General features: G+C 47.9%; 1 protein-coding gene across 3 annotated transcripts in view; it reads left to right on the top strand.

Moving 5' to 3' along the window:
- The window catches only part of nrg3a (neuregulin 3a), a 141,330-nt gene that overhangs the window by 90,215 nt on the left and 31,745 nt on the right, over nt 1-19,370 (top strand). For all 3 annotated transcript variants that reach the window (XM_019860381.1, XM_019860382.1, XM_019860380.1), the window contains exon 2: nt 16,327-16,456. In XM_019860381.1, the coding sequence (XP_019715940.1) occupies nt 16,327-16,456 (130 nt within the window). The remainder of the gene's footprint in view (nt 1-16,326; nt 16,457-19,370) is intronic.

Here is a 19,370-nt window from a genome sequence, read left to right as displayed (position 1 = left end):
ATTTTTGTACATGCGTAGAACGTAGCATTCCACCCTTCTGCAGTCTGTGCCCTATCTGAAAGCGCCCCCCCCCCCAAAAAAAAATCCTGGACACATCCCTGTCAAATAAAACGGAATAATAATGAAAAAATTAGGTAAGAGAAAACTTGATTGGCTAATATTTATTTCATAAATAGTGTTATTCATTTCATTAATGGAGTTATTTCTTTGTTTCTTTATTTATTTTCATGTCAAGATTCCAGAAAGGGTTTATATTTGGTTATGTGTGGCTTTTCGGACACCTTTGCGATCATCACACTTTTTTTGGACAAATCGGAGAAGGGAAAAGAGATTTGGCCCTCACAGGAAAAACTTGGGCGACCCTTGATTCCTCGTGTTCCATTGACCCGCCACGCTTGTTTCTGGAGGAAAGTCTGGAGTACCCCGGAGACAAGAAAGTGACTGTTTAAAAAAAAAAAAAAGTCGCGCTTCATGGACGCACTCGTCCATGCTACAAAGACAGACGCATGACATGGATGCCAACACACCCACATCTTGGACAGTCGCATCCGTGTGAAGGTCGTTTGTGTAAGCTAGCTCAGCGGCTAGTGCCTTATGTGCTCACATGGCTTGGTTACCACCGAACGAGCGACCCCCCTTCCCCCCACGCGGCATTATTCCCGCCGCCGACCTCTCCTTTCACGCGAGTCGCCCTCTGCGCTCGCTTAGCCGCCGCCGCCGCTGTTTACGACTCAAACGCCTGAAGAGAAAGAACATGAGCTGAATCATTTTCATCGTTGGCGGCGGCGCGCTACTTTTCTCTCCTGCCGCCGTCCTTGCCGCTGAATAGAGGCGTCGGAGTCCTGAAGAAAAAAAAAGTCTGGCCCGACGCGCTGCATTTCTCAAGCGAACTCTCAATAGAGCTCAAGTGCGCAAAAATGAGGATGCCTTCAGAAGGTCTCGAACAATATCGGCTTTGATGCGGTAAAATACACAGGCGGAGGCGTTGGGGGTGCGCTTAATCAAGTACAAATGCCACCAGGTTCATCAATTTTGCAACGCATGACGCACTTGTCATCTCTTTGGCTCTCAGCACCACCACCAGGAATTAGAAACGAAATGACAGCATCAAGATGCGCTTGAACGGCTTGAATTTGGGGGTATTTCCATCGAAATCGGGTGAACGGTTTGTGCGGCATCTGCGCCTCCCACTTTTGAAGGGGGCCAAAGTAGCGGGACAGTCGGCTTCACCTTTAACAGAAGGCTGATGAAATGAACTCCACAATACAACCGATGCGGAACTGCTTTCTTGACTGAAAAAGATGACCAATTTTAAAGTGGCCACCCTTAAATTTCCATTTTTCCATATGCGGCCCTCAAGCGAAAAAGTTTGGACAACCCGTTATAAGCCGTTACCATTCTTCCACCGTTCACCTGATTTGGATGAAGAGTAAATACGTTGAAATTAGAACGGAAAGGCGCCGCCTGTACCGAGCGCGTGCGCGGCCCCGCAGGCGCTGGTGGGGGGGCCGCCGTTATTTGGCCAGTTTGTGTTCCCGCCGGACACAATTAAACAAGCCCAAGCAGGCACACACGCGCGCTAATCCGCCATGATGAGGAAAGCGCTGTGACTAATTCACACGCGCTCGCGCGCGCACGCACGCACAAAACTGAGCTTCCATTGACTTGTTCTTGTTGTCGTCTCTGCGGGCCTCCTCTGCTTCCATCTTGTCCTATAAAATGCATGAATGACTTCAGCGGCGCATTGATACTCGCCGCCCCGTCGCATCACGAGAGATAACAAGCTACCCGAATCCCACCGAGTACAGTTACCGGGGTGACGTTTCGGGATGAGCTTCAAATGCATCGCAACCTCAAGAGGTGAACTTACTTTGATCTTCTGTCAACCATTGAATGCGCACGTCCAACTCTTCATTGTTTCACTACTTAGCAATGTGCTCAAAGAAGCTAAACAGAAAACGAGAGTTGAACGGTGTTAGCGCGACGAAAAAAAAGAATAATAGGTGCCCCAGTACCTCGCTGATGGTTTTTAGTACGATTTTCTTCTACTTTCCTCTCATAACTTTGCTGCTGTGAAGTGGGAATTTCTCCATTGTGAGACGATTAAAGGTTTTCTTACCTTACAAAATCCAAACCAGCGTTGACGACTTTGAACAAGATGGAGTTCAAATTTGAACGTGATAAAGTTTGAACACGGTAGCTTTGACTTCCACACCGGGCAAAACAAAATGAAGTGGTTCGGGTCACTGAGGGCGCTTTTTTTTGTCTTTTGTTGACATCCATGAAGTGCATCTGATTGTATTCATGTAACATGTATGTGCGGTTTGTTTATATAGCACGTACGTCTGTGTACATGTGACGCGGATTTGTGCGTCCCCGCCACGTTCCGTTGAAGCGCGCTGACGTTTGTCCATATTGTGCGGTTTGTGCGGGTCCTTGTAGCCGGCGCGTGCGTCGGCGTTCTCCATCAGGAGGTTAATGGATGGCATCTCGTAGCGTTGCGCGCGTGCCCTCTCGTGCCCCCTCTCTCTCTCTCGTATTCTCTCTCCGTCCTCCATTTTGCACGGGAAGTGCCGCTGGGCTGCGCGCCGCATGGCAAGCGAGCGCAACGACGAAAGGGCGGCGGCGGTGTTCCGGGAAGCTCTTTAAGAACTCCTCATGTGTAAAATAGTCGCTGCCCGCTGAAAATGATAACACGGTGTGCCGACTTTGTCACATGGAGACGAACGGCCTATTAAATGCAGCAAAATATGTGACGGTCGGGAAGAGAGTCAAAGCAGCCACGGCAGCAGTTGTGTAACACGCCGCCAGCGTGGTGGAAAGGCCAACTTCAAAATATAATCTGACCAAATCACACATGGACTCCGGTGCCTCGGAATGCTTTTGTTTTGAAATTGTTCCCGGCAGCGCCCTGCGGCGTGGCAGCCGTCTTGCCTCGTCTGCCCGACTTTCGTCACAAACGGTTGCTAGCAACAACAGCGCAACTGAATGCTGAAATCATGTTTCACCGAAAATGAAGGACGCTTAAAAAAAAACGGATTAATAAGGCTGCCATTGTACCGTACGGCGCCTGTTACCGGCGTTAGCAAGTGCCAAATAGTTTCAAAGGCAGTTTATGAGGCGGCAATGCCTCGACACACTCGGATGGTGGTCGCCTGCCAACGTTGCCGTTCCTATCGATCAATTTTTATATTCAAATATTTGATTGAACCAGGCTTTTCCCGATGGGCTGTGTCGGTTTGCAGAAGCGCCACTGTGGTTCTGGCGTCACTTTTTCCCCATAGTCATTCATGTTACTAGGGAAGAAAATATTTTGCTGCGATGCAAAGCAAATTTAAGCAAAACATGTTGATTATCTAAAAATAGGTCATTAACTATTCAATGTTAATTTCTCTTGTGCCCATAATTGTTCTTTAACCATGCAAAAAAAAATAATAATAAATTGCTGTTTTTTTTTATTTGAACCAAATATTCAAATATTTGATTGAATTTTCAGTGGGATATCCGAATACCAAAATATTCAAGAGTGGTGAAAAGTGTGCAGTGGTGTTTTAGAGGAGAACAAAATGGATGCCACCCGCATTTGTCTGGTCTGTCTGCTGCCTTCACTGACTTCAGACTCGATGAGTTGGTGGCATCGTGTGTGTGTGTGTGTGTGTGTGTGTGTGTGTGTGTGTGTGTGTGTGTGTGTGTGTGTGTCTCACCCTCCTCAATAATGCATGGCCGCCTCCTAAGTGGAGCAGGCGGGGGTCTTCTTCTCCATCTTTTCCCGAGGCCTTGCATCATGTAGCGCGTAGCATAGCATCCATTATGCACGGGCCTGTATAATCACACGTCGACGTGGCCTCCATAAGGCAGCCTGCTAATTAACCGCAAAAGACGCTTGTAAATTACAAAAAAAAAAAAAAAAAAACAGGCGACAGGCGGGGTCACTTGTGGCCGTCATGTATGAATGTGCTCATGACATCTCCATTTGTTGACGTTTAAAAAAAAAAAAACGGCGGTTGTCTCTATCCTTGACCACTTGTCGGCATTGCGCTGTATTCCGATTAGCGCTGGCGGGCTATATTAAATTAGCTAACGTCCATCATGACCTTGTGCCGTTGTAATTGTGACCTTGCTGTTGTACGCCAGTTCCGCTTTGCGGTATTTTGATCCTTCTGGCTTTTTCCATTCTCTTTGCTCTTGGCTCGGCACCACGGCGTCAACTTATTTCGACGCCGAGTGGCGCGTCCGACTTCCGGTAGCAATCATCAGGGTGAAAAGGATGATCCCCGGGAAGCTTCAGCGCGCGCGGAGGAAAAAAAAATGGCCAAACAGCAAGAAAATCACACTGTGGCACCGCCGCTTAGCTTGAACAATCTGATCTTGACTGATTCCACTGAGACTTGTTGTTCTTTACAAGGACGCCCAATTCTTGGAATCTCGGAACGCTAACGGGTCCCTTACATTCTGACTCCGGAAGAGGAAACTTCGTGCGAACGTATTTTTGTGCGCTTGCCCAACCGGCCAAAATAAGCTTCACCGTCTGTTGCGGGTTCAGCAGTTTCAGTTTAATTCAACCGCAAGTAGGGAAAGCAAATTTATTTGAAAAATTACTATGTTGAAAATTATAGCCTGCGATTGGCTGGCAACCGGTTCAGGGTGTCCCCCGCCGACTGCCCGAAGACAGCTGGGCTAGCCTCCAACCCGCCCACGACCCTTATGAGGATAAAGCGGATCGGAAAATGATTGGATTAATCTTATAAGTGTAATAATTTACAAACGTAGAAATGAGAACACTTTGTTGTGAAGTAACTGTGACAGTGTCAGTCGACTTTTCCCAGGTCCCAGCTTTTGGATCTTGTTAAGGTAGCGTACATAATTAAGAGTCTCGTCAGCGTACGCTGCTGGTCAGAACCAAAATGAATCGCTACGGCCGCGTGGCATGAATCCAATTCATGCCCAGCGGCCAAGCGGGGCATGAATTGGATTCATTTGGCCGACGGCGGAGGTCCAACGTTTGATCCCTCCGAGCTGCAAGCAAGACTGCAGGAGAAGGCAATTAACCGTCCTCGCTACTTTCTGACCCGCGCTCGTCGGAATGCCGCCACCTTCCAGACACTGGCGACCTTCGCCGACGCCAGAAGCGCCGCAGAATAGACACGCGGCGCCGATAGAGAGGAGCGGTGGTATTATTACAATGAGGACGTTCCCATGTTAGTCATTTTTACTTGCGAGCGAGCAGCTCCCGGTAAGACGACATTAAAAGTGTCGAAATGTATTAAAGGCAGCGAGAGGCGCTCAGGCAAATATGACAGATTTGCATCTCATTTCAAAGCAGGAGGAAACAAATCACGTTTGAATCCCGGCCTTGCGATGAAGCGACAGAAGACGTTGATGTGAGCAGTCGCACGTCTCCACCGGTGCTCCCTCATCCTCGCGTCGGCGTCGGCGGCGGCGTCGTCTTAGCGCTAGCGCCGCTACTGGAGATTTGAAAATGCGAGTGTGAATCTTTTTCGGACCGAAATACACGACTCACAAAAGGTCCGAGATTATTCCCTTTTGCAGGTGTCATCGAAATCAAACTGCCGAATGTTTTTAGGCCATGTGCTACATGCTAACCGATCATGCTAACAACGAGGCTTCGCGAGCCACACGCTCTTCTTTTGTGCTCGGGGCATCAATATTGTGTTTGCTTTTTCATGAATCATTCATCGTATGAAGTCAGAGTTCATCCGGGCTGTCTTATTAAAAATGGAGGATATTTGAGTTGGGAAAGGGCGGGGGGAGTTTAGCGGCGGGGGCTCACTGGGAGCTTTGGCAGCAAGCGTGACGAGCGCGTGTCCTTCTTTCGGCAGCGTCCCCCCCGCGGGGCCCGGCGCTGTCGACGCACGCGGAGGAGCAGCGAGCGGAACAGCCCCAACGCGTCCTCCGCGCGCCGCTCCCGTTCTCATCCACTCGCGCCGGCGCCATTTTGGATGTGTTAGCTGTCACGTGTCCTGGCAGGTGACGGATGCTCTGGCCTTTTCGCAGCGCTGCTTGCTCTTTTCCAAAAGTTCATATCAAAGGCAGGTTTTTCTCCTTTTATATCTCCCCGGAAGGGGAAAAGCGAATCAACACGCTGGGTCGTCAGTGGCTTTTGATTGGCGGGATGCCCTCAGGATGAAATCGGGCGAGTTTGACATGGCTCGCTACTTTGTGTTTTCTTGACGTGTTTTTTTTTTTTGGAACTCGGTCGTTCATGACGACACCAATAGCGATTGAGGATCTTGAGTGCGAGTCGGAGCAACCTGATCAGATATAGGTACTGAAACGAAATTGGACTTTGCAGTTGTAATTGCCTCTTTTGAGTCTTTTGCTAAGTCCCCACGTGGAATCCTCTGCATCCGGAGACACCCGAGTCACAAAGCGAAGCGTGAACACCAAGCCACGTGTCCAACAGGGCTGTCGAGTGAGCGTCGCCCCGCGCCCTTCACCCGATCTGCCTAATTGAGCTTCTGTTTGTCAGCGTGTCCAAATCCCGGGCTTTATATAGCCGGACAAACAGCCGTGAATAATGGAGGAGTTTTTTTTTTTCCGCCGGCCCGCCGCGCTTTTGCAAATCTGCTTTTATTACATGCTAGGAAAATCCAGCCTCCGCTGGGCGGAAACAATCGGAAGAAATATGCAACCTGCACACGTACGTTGGGCTTTTCTCTTTTTTTTTTCCATCCTCATCAGGACATAAGAGACTAGTGTCGGCGCTTGCTATTTGCGCCCACTGAGTCATTGAGCTAATTGAAGCATTATACACCTCCGACTTTCAACTTTGGATGACTCCTTCCTGTTGGGATTAGCGGGGATTTGTCCGTGAAGCAACTCTGCCATTGGACCAGAGGAAATAAAACAGAAACGCACAAAGTGAGCAGCACTCTGCCGTCAAGCATGAATATCAAAAGTCGACTTTTGAGAAGCTGGGTTTTTTTTTTCAACAATGAAAGTAAGATAACTCGTTTCCAAACCTTTTTATAAAAATGTATTTTTGAAATACTTTTTTGTGAAAGTGAAACTGATGCGATGTGCACAAACACAAAAAATATGAATGACGCGCGCGCACACACACACACACACACACACACACACACACACACACACACACACACACACACACACCTCCATTTCCCCCTCTTCCCCTCCCCAGTCCACGATCGACGTATTTGGCGCCCTTGGTCAAAAAGAATTGAGCACGGGCAGAGTGCTTCGTGTAGTTATCGAGTGTATATAACTCAAATGTCAAAATACAGAAATGCATTTTACAGTTGCATGATTTAACAAACAAAAAAAAACAGTCCTACCAAAAGAAATCCAAGCCAAAAAGTTCATCCATGCAATGCGCACTGAATGTGCAAGTCCATATGTAACATTCTTTCAAGTGCCTATGTGCTGTAGCCGCTAATCTATGTTGTATGTTTCCACCCATGTGGGGTGCATAGTATGTCGTGTGTACATGTAGCATGTATGTACATGCTCTCACATGTTATTTTTTTTTTTTGTGTCCACAATTGATCCAGAGCCGAATGGCGGAATCCCTCCCATTGTTTGGACTGACCCACTTGTTTTTCAAAGAGCGGCCGTCTCTTGTGATACGTCTTGTTCACATGAAGGAATCTAGCAAATGCAGGCGGGCGAGCGAGTGTGGCGGCTCATTATTTGGGTCAGCTGTGAAGAAAACGCAGTCGCTGCTGTGGGATAGCATCCATTTACACTTGCCTCCTCCCAAAGGGCCAACATCACGAGGCCGCCAGCTAAAAATCCAGAAATGCTCATGCTAATAATTCAGGTTGTGAAGGGGTGAGACTTTTTTTTTGGGGGGGGGGGGGTAGGGGGGGCGGTTCCGGTAAATTTCCATCTAAATTGAACTCCTTGACTGCAGTGGACGTTGCTATTGGCCAACTAGAATGCAACCGTTTACTGCCAGCAAAATTTTTCAACAAGGTCTCGCCGAGCTCGTCTGTAAAATTCAGGTTCGTGTAAATATGAAGGAGAGAAATGTTGGACAACTTGCTTTTTCATATCTGGAGACTAAATAAATTTTTATTTTGCCATCAAATGTGAGGTGTCACAAAAGCCGGCAAAGCTCATTTTCTCCGCTTTTTGGTCAGAAACCAGAGTTTGGGGTGAAACTAGCCCATGTTGTACTGCTGATAATTTAAAAAACGGAGAAGCCCAATTTTTTTTTTTCCCCAAAATATGCTCCAAAACAGCTGACAATATGATGAGGTGTCCTTTGAAAATGACTGGCGGTGATTGTGTTGAAAGGAGTGACCAGAAGTTGGCGACGTCACCTTGTAAAGGATGACTTGCCACACAGCTGCAAAAGATGCATCTTTTGATGCGCGCGTTTGAGAGTGTGACACACGGCTCCGGGCGAGCGATAAGACCTCGTCATGTTGCGTGGTGGACCGCGGCAGAAAATATTCAATTAGATCTTATCTGATATTCCCTCCTCTTTCGTGCGTGCGTGCGCGGGCTAATACCGCTAAGAGACACTTGTTGATAACATCTCATATAACGAGCCTTTCAGATGCCGGCTGATTGTTCAAAAGTATTGAACAAATTGTCGAATAAATCCAGGTTTGTATTTTGCCAGCCGCCAGTCATCCCATCGGAAGAACAAAGCAAATTCTTTGCACCTGTTTTGGGCTCACATTTTCCGAAAATATGACTTTGTGTTTTTTAAACTCTGCAATACTCTTGAGTTTCATACTTCTTAAAAAGCAACGCATGTCTTTGTCAAACATATTTTGCCTGTTTTTTGGAAGGGCTGGAACGGATTAATTGCATTTCCATTCATTTCAATAGGGAAAGATGATTTGAGGTACGAGTGTTTTGAGATGCAAAACCAAACAAACTCAGATCTCGCGGCACCACTGTAATTGTCCAAGTAGTATTATTCTTCTTCTAATGTGCAGAAATATACAATAGTGGGGGGGGGGGGGGAAATGTTCCGAGCGAGATAGTCATTTTACTAGTGCACTAATTTGTCTTCGGAGCGGAGACAAACACACAGCGACGGCGCACAAATTGAGGTCAGCGAGCAAAAGGGAAACAAAATAAGCTTTCGATTGGGACACTTCTCACCCTCCCACCCATTCATGTGGGTTTCGATGTATTTATTTCTTGTGGTTTTGCCTCCTCCGCAGCACAACGTTAACCTCTGACAGAAGCGCGAATTAGCCAATCAAACGCACCCGAGCGGATTCGCCTCCCTGCCGCTTCCCGATGCGTGCGATGTTTTTCCATGAGACGTTTCGGAAGGGGCTGTTTATGCATGAGGTGTTTACATGTAGCCAAAGGCCGCACCCGCGTCGCAATCGGCTTTGGATTCCCTGCAAACTCCGCCGCAGCCTTGCCGACACTCGACGCCTCCTGCTCATTTGGCGCCTCATCTGGAGGTAATCGGAACCATTTGGTCAAATCAGGACTGGACGTATTTCAGTGTTTGTGTGTCGGGCGTGAGCCTTCGGGGTCACTTCGGCTGCCTGGCATCTGTTGCGAGCATCTTGTCTCTGCTCCTTGCGAGTGCTCTCATTTTGTCTTTGTGTGTTTGACGGGTTTTGTGCCGTTCATGAAAGGGCTGGAAACAGCGACTTTTTGATTTTTTTTTAGAGAATGATAATCAAAGGCTGACTTTTGCAAGAATACGTGTGTTTTTTGTTTCTTTGTTTATTTTTAAATACGCCACATTTTCACATCCTGGTCAGCTTTGACTTTAAAATCACATTCTGAGTTTCTCTTGGAAAGTTCTGATGATTTTTTTTTCTCAGAAAAAACGAAAAAAAAGTCAACTTTTGAATGATGCCGTGTTGTGGTACACGTGGTCATTATTTGGCTTCAGCGGTTATCGCATTCCGAACGGCTCCTTGGAAAAAAATGTCTCCTCTGAACTTCAAATGTTTGCGTTTGTAAATGTGATTTCCCCAGCCGAACGCCGACGCCGGCCGATGCAAGGATGCAGTTTCCCGATGCCGACTCGGCATAAATGAAATAACGTAATTACGCTCCGACATCAAACAGCCGCGGGCCAAGCGAGTGCGACGAGATGTAACTTGACGTGACTTTTCAACGGAGGCTCTTCCGTCTTCAAATGCAAACGTGCCGTCGCCACTCAATGGAGCAGCAGTTCTTCCTCCGGATGCAGATTCAGCATAGCGCCCTTGTTTCGCACTGCAACTTAGATGTCTGGGCACCTCGCAGTCCACACCCTCACTCTATCTATCTATCTTTCTATCCTATTAGAAAAAAGGTCAAATTAATCCTAAAACGATCAGGCCGACTTCCCAGTTGCCCTTTCAATCGAGCACTTTGTATCACGGCCGTCTAAAAGGTTGCGGTCCACGGGACTCGGCGGCAGCTCGTGTCCAAAATGATTCCGACGAGAGATGACGTTGCCAAAACGGTTTGGCGTCTTTTCCGAAATGGAAATGAGACGAAAACAATGGAAAATATGAACATTCATTCAGTCTGCACGCAAGCTTTGTCACACTCCAACGCCAACAAAACGACACTCGCATTCACTTCAAGGGGACACCTGAGGGGACAAGTCATTGGCAAAAACAGGGATTGGTTACCTGGGTTATTATGGTTTGGGAATTTTCATTTTGAGGGACTTGATTTTGTTTTTTAATGAATTAATTTTTTTTTGTAGCTTAGTGTTTATTAGTGTCGTTTTGTTGCCGCTGGAGTGTGACAACGCTTGCGTGCGTACTGAATGAAGGTTCATATTTTCCATTGTTTTCGTCTCATTTCCATTCCGGAAAAGACGCCAAACCATTTTGGCAACGTCATCGCTCGTCGGAATCATTTTGGACACGAGCTGCCGCCGCGTCACGTGGACCGCAACCTTTGCGGCGGCCCTGATACAAATTACGCCATTGAAAGGGCAACTGGGGCGGTCGGCCTGATTATTCTTTTTTTTTCTTTTTCTGGGCGGGTTATTTTGGCAAGTTCAGAAGGTCTACCGACGACAATGGGAGTGACATTGTACAATAGGAATAATTCGAAAGTGAAACCAGCAGGGAACAGTGAAAAATTCCAACTGCGCAATCAGTTTGCTGGTCGGGCACATCCGTTTGCTCCAATGAAAGGAATTGAAACACCGACCTTGCGTGTGGATTGACCAGAAGGGGGAACAAAAAAAAAACATAAAAATCTATAGTATGTATGTATGTAATGGACACATGTCTTGAAGGGGCGTGGCCTAACCAGTGAGGTCAGGAGCAGGAGTCGAGACGCAGGGCTTTGCTGCACCTTTGTCGTTTGACCTTGAGTGAACCCGAACCGGTCCTTTGGGGCGGCGAGCATCGAGGTGCGGCCGTTCGGTTGAGGGAAGAAGTCGGCTACCGCGCCGCTCTCCTGATGATTGACGGCTCGGGTTTCGGCGCCAAAGCGGACTTTGTCGGCCAACGTTAGCGGTAAATGCCGCTTCCTCGGCCGTCCTAAAAGTGTTGACGGAGACTCGAGTCGGCAGCTCCGCTCTCACTTGACAAGGGTGCAACTTCCCTTTTCTTCTTCCCGCTTGCTGCGCGAACACGACCGCATGACGGCCGTCAAAAAAACACAAAAGGTTTGTCCGTCAAAGTCGCTAGCGCGGAGAAGAGCAACGTGAACAAACGTGCAGATCGCGAATGCGTCTCGGTGGCGTCGGCGTTCGGGCGCCGTCAGATGCGCCGTCTGTTTCGGGACTCGTATCCGCCGCTTCCAATCCGAAGACATCCCACCGCACGTGTTCTGATCCCACGTTGCCGCCGTGACGCAAATCGCAACTGAGAGCGAGGAAATGCTAATTGTGCCCGCCTGAGGAATATTCAGCTTCAGTTTGGGAAGCAAGCTGAAGAAAAACGTTGTTGTTCTTTCACAGCCAGTCAACTGCGATGTACTGATTGTGTTTGTCCGGGTTTGGTTTGGTTTGGTTTTGGAGCCCAGGTCCAGTTTTGTAGCACTCTCCTTTTGTTGCCACGGTTACCAGACGCTTTGCGGTGTGCTGCGGATTGCCCCAGATTAACTCCGCTTGAAAAGAAAATCTTGGCAATTGATTTATCCATTTGTTGTTGGTCTTCGTGCAGTTTGGAGCTCAGCATGAACCTGCAGATATTCAGGTGACCTCATCTGGTCTTTCTGGTAATGGGTTGTCTTCCGGAGCGCTCGCTCTCTTTCTTGCTCTCTCTCTCTGGATTTCTGCAAGAGATTCCCGTTCACTCTGGGCATCCTAACGCCAAAGAGCATCATCTTCGAAGGCAAAGCCGGCAAGGCACGCTCTTCGCTGGCGTTGTACCTTCCACGTGCAAATCTCAGGGCTCGGAAGAGAAATCGCCAGGACTCGAGTATGTCGCCGCGTCCTCCTCGAACGTTTTTTTCGAAGGACTTGGACAATAGCTCAAGTGATGAGAACACAACCTGAGCTCACACGGTTGCGTATTTTCTCGCTTGGGTCTGTTGTCAGCGTCTCTGCAGAGCGATGAGCCCGTCGCGATGTCAACTTGAACTTGCGTGAAATCCCCCGTTTCTGAGGGGAGGTGCGCTTGATGAACGGAGGAGGAAGCTCGAACGCGGGCCATCTGGACATCCCGGTCTCGGTCCTTTCGGCGTGTCGTTGCCGCGAAGGCGGAGCGAGCTCGCGTTTGCATCACAAGGCCAACAGTCATTCTGCTCTGGGTGAGAAATCAGCACCTGAGCTCTTAAGCGCCGAAGAGAACGTTTGGTGGGAACTTGGGTGTTTTGGTGACTGAAGAGCTGAAAAGTGACTTGGTGATCAAGGGAAGCGACCGACAAGACTTTTTTTTTCGGCATTCAAGTGCAAGAAGCACAAACTCGGGGGGGATTTTTAACTGTGATTTGCAACGTTGGTGGGAGTGTTTTTCATTTATTGATAAGACATGCATTGAGAGTGGCAAACAGCATGTCTACGTGATTTGGGATTTCATTCAAAAAAGCGTTTGTTGCTACGACGCAGTCAATAGGGGGCGTTTCTCAAAGCAAAAGAAGCCAGACGGGCACGAGCATGGCCGTTTTGGACGGGGCGGGGGGGGGGGGATTTATCAACACGCATGACTATTTAGTGTGCGGGTGTCGACGTCTTTGATCAATACGGATTTCTTTGGACTTACCCGCGCTCAAAATTTCAGTCGTCTGCACAAAATTTAGAAGTCTGCACTCTGATAAATGAGTCCCCTGTGGTCAAGACTCCTTCGAAAATCACCACTTGGAACCAAAATAGCTGACTTGTTGTGTCTGTTCAGGCATGACCTCTTCAGACTTTTTGGTGGGTCCACTCATGATTGACGCGTCTGCCACATCTCAGGCTGCAATATTATACCGGCGTCAGGGGCTGAATTAAAAAAAGAATAATAATTTTTTTAAAATCAAGAATATACAGGGGGAGGGTTCCTCCAAAAAAATCACGTCTTGGAACCAAAATGGCCGACCTGTGTTTTTTTTTGAAGCACTGTTTCTTGAGATAATTTTTTTTTTTTTTTTGTATCACACTTTGATCTGTTTTTTTTTTTTTGTGTTTGCGTGTGTGTGCCCGTGTCATGGAAATGTCTGCAAATGTGCCTTGATTTGGCTGTGAGGGCGGCGCCTGCAGTGAGATGACGTTCTCGTCTTTGAAACGGCACAGTGGCGTCCAGTCGCTCCAGGTTGCTGCCGTTTATTGAGCCAAGCCGCAGGGCGTCCACGCTAGTGCGTCGCAAAAGCTTTATGGGTCCAGGCGAGTGTGTGTGTGTGTGTGTGTGTGTGTGTGTGTGTGTGTGTGTGTGTGTGTGTGTGTGTGTGTGTGTGTGTGTGTGTGCCTGTGTGTGTCACTGCCAAGCATCTGCATTGCAGAGGCTGCTGTGGATTATCAGAGTGTGCCGTCCCTTGGAGACCAGCACACTGAAATCCGCACGCTCGTGTCATCTCACACACACACACACACACACACACACACACACACACACACACACACACACACACACACACGAGTGCAGGCCTCCTGGTCTACCCGAAGACGCCAACGGAGAAATGATGCCATGCTTTTAGCCCACTCTTGTATTTGGTTGATTGACTGAAGTGGGTGTGTGCTGTGTTTATTTCAATATATGCAAAAGTATTGGGACACCGGCATCAACCTTGCAGATTTGATCTTCGTTTTACTGTTTGGTGCCTTCTACCATTTTGTTCCTGATTTATTGCTTCATTGTTGCTCTATAAATACAGAGTTGAGTTGAGTTGAGTTGCTGATTTTTAATGGCAAAATGTTGCATTTCAAGGAAAAAGTAGCTCATTTATGCAGATCGAAGAAATACAAAATGTTTTGGGGTGTTTTCAGGCTTATGCTTTGAATTTTTAGGACTAAGTCGCCACTTGGATAATTGGCAAACTCAGAAGTCTGCGATTCTCACTTTTGCAATTCAGTGCCTTTGGATGCGCGGCGAAAGGCTTTTTAGTGCCAATTTGTTGAATGTGCCCATTTTTATGAATGCCTGACACTTTGGGCCAAGCGTATCGATGAACGTGATTGCCGAGCGCCTGGAAAGTCGGCCTTCCGGGCCTCTACTAATGTGCTGCATGCGTTTCATCTTCAGTGGACGACGTTGTCTTTGCAAATCACTTGCAGGGAAAATGTGTGACCGGAGATGAGAAAATGTGAAGCGCGACTGTATATTCTCTCCGCACGCGGAGACGCGCACGGGTTCCCCTGGGGAAGGCGAGGCCGCTTTGGCCCGCTCCCATGTCGTATCGATCCAGCCGTTGCCTTTTTCCCCGTCAGTCTTCCCACTAAATTGGCCCGTTTTCCTGCTCGGTGACTGACGTCTGCCTGCGGGGCCATTCCAGGTGCCGGCGCCGGCGTCCAAAGCGTTGATCAAACGGAGCCCTCGCGGTCTCGACTGTGACGCGCCTGACGTTTGACGGCAGAGGCGCCGGTGTTTCCACGCCACCTGTGGGGTCCCAGACAAATAGGACTACGGAGCCCCCACCCCCATCCCCTTCATATTTGTTCATGTCTCGAGGAAATCAAGACCTGGATGGCACTGAATTTCTTCAATTTCAATGAAAAGTAGACAGAAGTAATGGTGGTTGGTCCCAGCGGCCCTTGACCATCCCATCCTGCCGACTTGGGCCCCCTGGCTCCTTATCTTAAGCCAATAGTCTGGAACTTGGGGGTGTTAAACTGGACAGTGGTCTTAAATTGGACCGGCAAATTGGTGCCTTTGTGCCTCCCCTTTCTCCGGGGAGCACTTTGAAACAGTCCTTCATGCCTTCGTCACATCCCGGTTGGATAAGTGTCACGCGCTTGACTTTGGAGACAGCCAATCCTCCATGAAGCATGTCCAGTTGCTCCAGAATGCTGCCGCTCCCCTCTTGACTTCACTCTGGCATCCCTTCACTGGCTCCTTATGGAGTTCTTTTGAAGATCCTATTCTTTGTTTTAAAATCTTGAAATGGCCTGGCCCCGGCTTACCTCTCTGAGCTCCTCCTTAACTGCCCGGTGCCTCAGGTTTGCAGACCAGGTAGTGAGAACAAAGTGGCCTAAACAGGCAAGATGCAAAAAATATAACTGTTCACTGCTCAATGGGTCTTTAAAAAAAAAAAAAAAAAAAAGAATAGTCTGGAACTTGGGGGTGTTAAACTGGACAGTGGTCTTAAATTGGACCGGCAAATTGGTGCCTTTGTGCCTCCCCTTTCTCCGGGGAGCACTTTGAAACAGTCCTTCAATCTTGGGGCGGAGGCACAATGTTGAAGTGATGGGAGGAGTTTCATTCATAAAAAAAAAAAAAAAAAAAGAAAAAAAGCCAATGTATGTAGTGCACATGTCTCATTTTCATATCACTTGATCAATGTTTCTTTTTTTTTCCCCAAATGGTTCTCAAGTCACGCCTATGACTAGTAAACAAAAATGGTTGGATGCTATCTTGGGGCAGAGGCATCATGTTGAAGTGATGGGAGGAGCTTCATTTCGTCAGGCTTTAGCCTTGTCTAACAATAAAAAAGGCTTTTAGCCATCTTGTGGCACGCATAGCCAATTATAACATTTTTGGGGATGGACATCAATTATGAAAATTCTGTTGAGAGTATGGCAAGATTTGTGGGGGGGGGGACTTCCACCCTTCTCTTTTAGGACATTTCATTTTGGGCCACTGCTAGCAGATTTGCGCAACTTTTGTGGGCAAATATTTTTGGTTATGAATATTGTCATTTGGTGTCCAAACCTGCCATGAAATAGCACTTTTGCGCTTCATTCTTTTCCCCCTTTTAGGTTCAAATGAGAGCCGCTTCCGATTGCTGATTGAAGGTGACTTTTGCATGTTTTTGTTTTGGTTTCAGCGTCTCCGACGGTGCCGCCTTTGCGCTCGGAGCATTTCAAGCCGTGTCACGACAAGGACTTGGCCTACTGCCTCAACGGCGGCGAATGCTTCGTCATCGAGACCCTCAGCGGACCTCACAAGCACTGCAAGTAAGGCCGCGCTGGCGCTTCGCTTGCAGCAAAAAGAAAAAAAAGCCGATGATCCGCAAGGGGAAAGCCTTCGTCGGCGTGCGCGTGAGATGAAAGCCGCCGTCCGTGTACACTGGAAGGCTGTGCGGCAAATGGAGGTTGTGCCCATGTTATGGGTAGAGGTGGATGCCCGGGGGCCCCGCCCTCTGCACGCCCCCCACGTTGCAGATTAAAAAAAGAAAAAAAGCCTTTCCCGATTGGACAAGTCCTTATGCGTGCGCCGAAAAAAGCGCCGTCAGCAGGCATGTAAGATGAAAGCTGTGTAAATTTGAGATTTCTGCCGCATCACCGTAAGATGATGCCCGCAGCACAATGTCAATGTGAATTGAACGCAGTGCAGACGGGGGGACGAGCGGGACACATCACGGGGCATCCACAGTCTCTCCGTCAACGTTGGGACACGGACGCGATTGGCCCCTTTTTGGCTCCGCCGCCATGGCTCACAAATGAGACAAAGAGGGAGTCGATGTACCAAAATTAACTGATTAACTGACAGCTAACGGAATTGTTGCATCATCATTTCAAGAAGGGATGTCGCAACTATGGCCAGGAGGCCATTTAGTGGCTTGCCATCCATTTTTCAGTGGCCCGCGGTATGACAAGGGGAAAAAAAAATTTGACCTGGGTCGCAAGGTTAGTTAAAAGAGGCAAAGGAGGGCAGAGTGAGAAAAAGTCGGGGCCCTCATTACGAATACATTTGTTTACATACCGTTGAACTTTTCTCTATATAGGAAGATACAAATAAAGCGTCGTTTGGACCCCGCTGTGCTAAATTGTCCCTCGGTGTGATTAAATGCAGAAGGTTGTTCGTTTTTTTATGCGCCCGACTCTTGGCTGGCAATTTATGGAAGAGGCAAAAAAATCTTTCAGGTTTCTCTCAACCTGTTGGTGCATACATGAGATGAGCCCTAAGCCTGTGTCTGTGTCCCCAGGACCGAAGACAATACGGTTGTTCGCGTCGTCTTTTCCCTCTTCAGATTGCTTATTGGCACACCCCCCCCCCCAAAAAAAAAAAAAAAAAAACGTCGGTCCCCGGTTTGACTTTGAGCTTGTGGAGGTCAAAGTCGCCGGCCGCTTTCGTCGGCGCGGCGTCTGTCTTGCAACGCGCTCGCAGCTTTTCTTCACACCTTAATCCACACAACAAATCGAGCCAAGTCCACCGACGTGCCGGCTTCACCTATTCAAGGTCCGAGGAAGAACCGGAGGATGGGAGTGGGGGGTTTTCTCGCCATCGTGCTGTGCTTGCATCTGTTACCATGGCGACAACCTCATCTTGAGGATGAGGCAGTACTCAAGAGACAGACGCATTTTCTTGGCTTTTGTGTCGCCATTATCAACTGGCATCTGTGTTAGCTGGTGGAGGAGGACGTTTGGGTTTGATTGACATCATTTACTTTGTCATGGAGGATTTTGTGAGCGTGTGTGTGTGTGTGTGTGTGTGTGTGTGTGTGTGTGTGTGTGTGTGTGTGTATATATACATTCTCTCATGACTGCGAAAGAATATCATTGAAGTAGCCATTTTCTGTCAAGATCTCGTCAGTAGCGGGTGGACCGGTCGCCACTGATTACGCCACTTCTACTGTTTGCACAGTAGTCAGACCACAACTTCCAGCGAAATAATTACACTTCAAAGCAACCTCAAAACCAGTCGCTTTTGAAATGACATGAATTTTGAAGTGTTGCCAACGAGAGGAAAAACAACACAGGTAAAAAATAATAATAATAAATATAGAAACAAAAAGATTGCGGCGAGCGCTCAACACGGCTTTTAACACGGATCGATACATAATTGCGCAGCGTCGGAGACAAATTGAGACAAATCAGGTAGCGGCCGCGAGATCAATGCAAAGGTTTAATAGGGAGAAATGCCGTTTGTGGCTTTATTTGGCACATAATTAATCATTTGGACTTGACGGGGCCAAACGAGCTTTTCAGCAGCCATTTCCTGCCGCGGCAGTGTTCTGTAATGTCCTGCGGGGGCAGCAGTGAGTCAACATAAGTCAACGTTTCAACAAAGCGGCGGCGGCGGCGGCCTCACTTAGCATGGAAACCCGTTGATTGGTTCAATTTTTCTTGTTTTCTATTCCCCTCTCAAAAAGATATTTTTAAAAACTAATTTGGAAAAAAAGTCAAGTTGCACGGGTCATTCATTAGGGCTCCTCTTAATGGTGCTAGTCTGGATTGTTGTTTGAACATGACGAAAAGCTGGCATGCAAACCGGGGAGGGTATTTCGATTGTGTGTATATTACTTGCAAATGTATTTTTTTGAAGGGAATATCTGATGAAGTTGGACAAAATCTTTTTGATTTGATGTGGAAGTTGGACTTCCACTTCCTCCTTGAGTTCAGCCCGAGTGTTCTGGAATGAGATGAATTAGAACGTTGCAGTGCGTGTTTGAAATAAAGTCTCAATCACTCACTCAGTAAAAAGCATGCAAAGTCATGCCATGCTAGCCACCAAATATATTTAGAAGTATGTCAACATTTGCCTTTCGCTCAATAATCTCATTTTTCACCTCGGTGCGTCGCTAATTGTCTCCGCTGAGCCAAAGAACCAACAAATGCGCCGTTTTTTTCTTTCTCGCTTTCTTATTCTATTTCTCTATTCCTCTTTGCCACAATAAATTAGTTTTTATTTTTTTCTTCTTTCCCCTTTAACTTTTCTGCCCCTGCACGGAAGCGGTGACCGAGCAGGTCAAGTTACCCAACCGAGTCTCGGCTCGTTAACCTCTGACGAGTTGTTACGCACGCGCTCGTACGTTGATGTACATCCAACTCAACGTGGGGGCACATCATCGACTTGGGTCAACATTTCTCGGTCTTGAATGAAGCTGCTAAATCTTTTCTCATTCTTGTTTCGCCGCCTGCCCCCCCC

This window comes from Hippocampus comes, unplaced genomic scaffold (genome assembly GCF_001891065.2).
Source record: "Hippocampus comes isolate QL1 unplaced genomic scaffold, H_comes_QL1_v1.1 scaffold39, whole genome shotgun sequence".
NCBI lineage: Eukaryota > Metazoa > Chordata > Actinopteri > Syngnathiformes > Syngnathidae > Hippocampus > Hippocampus comes.
Note: the sequence above shows the minus strand (reverse complement) of the source record. Positions and strands in the feature narration are given on the sequence as shown.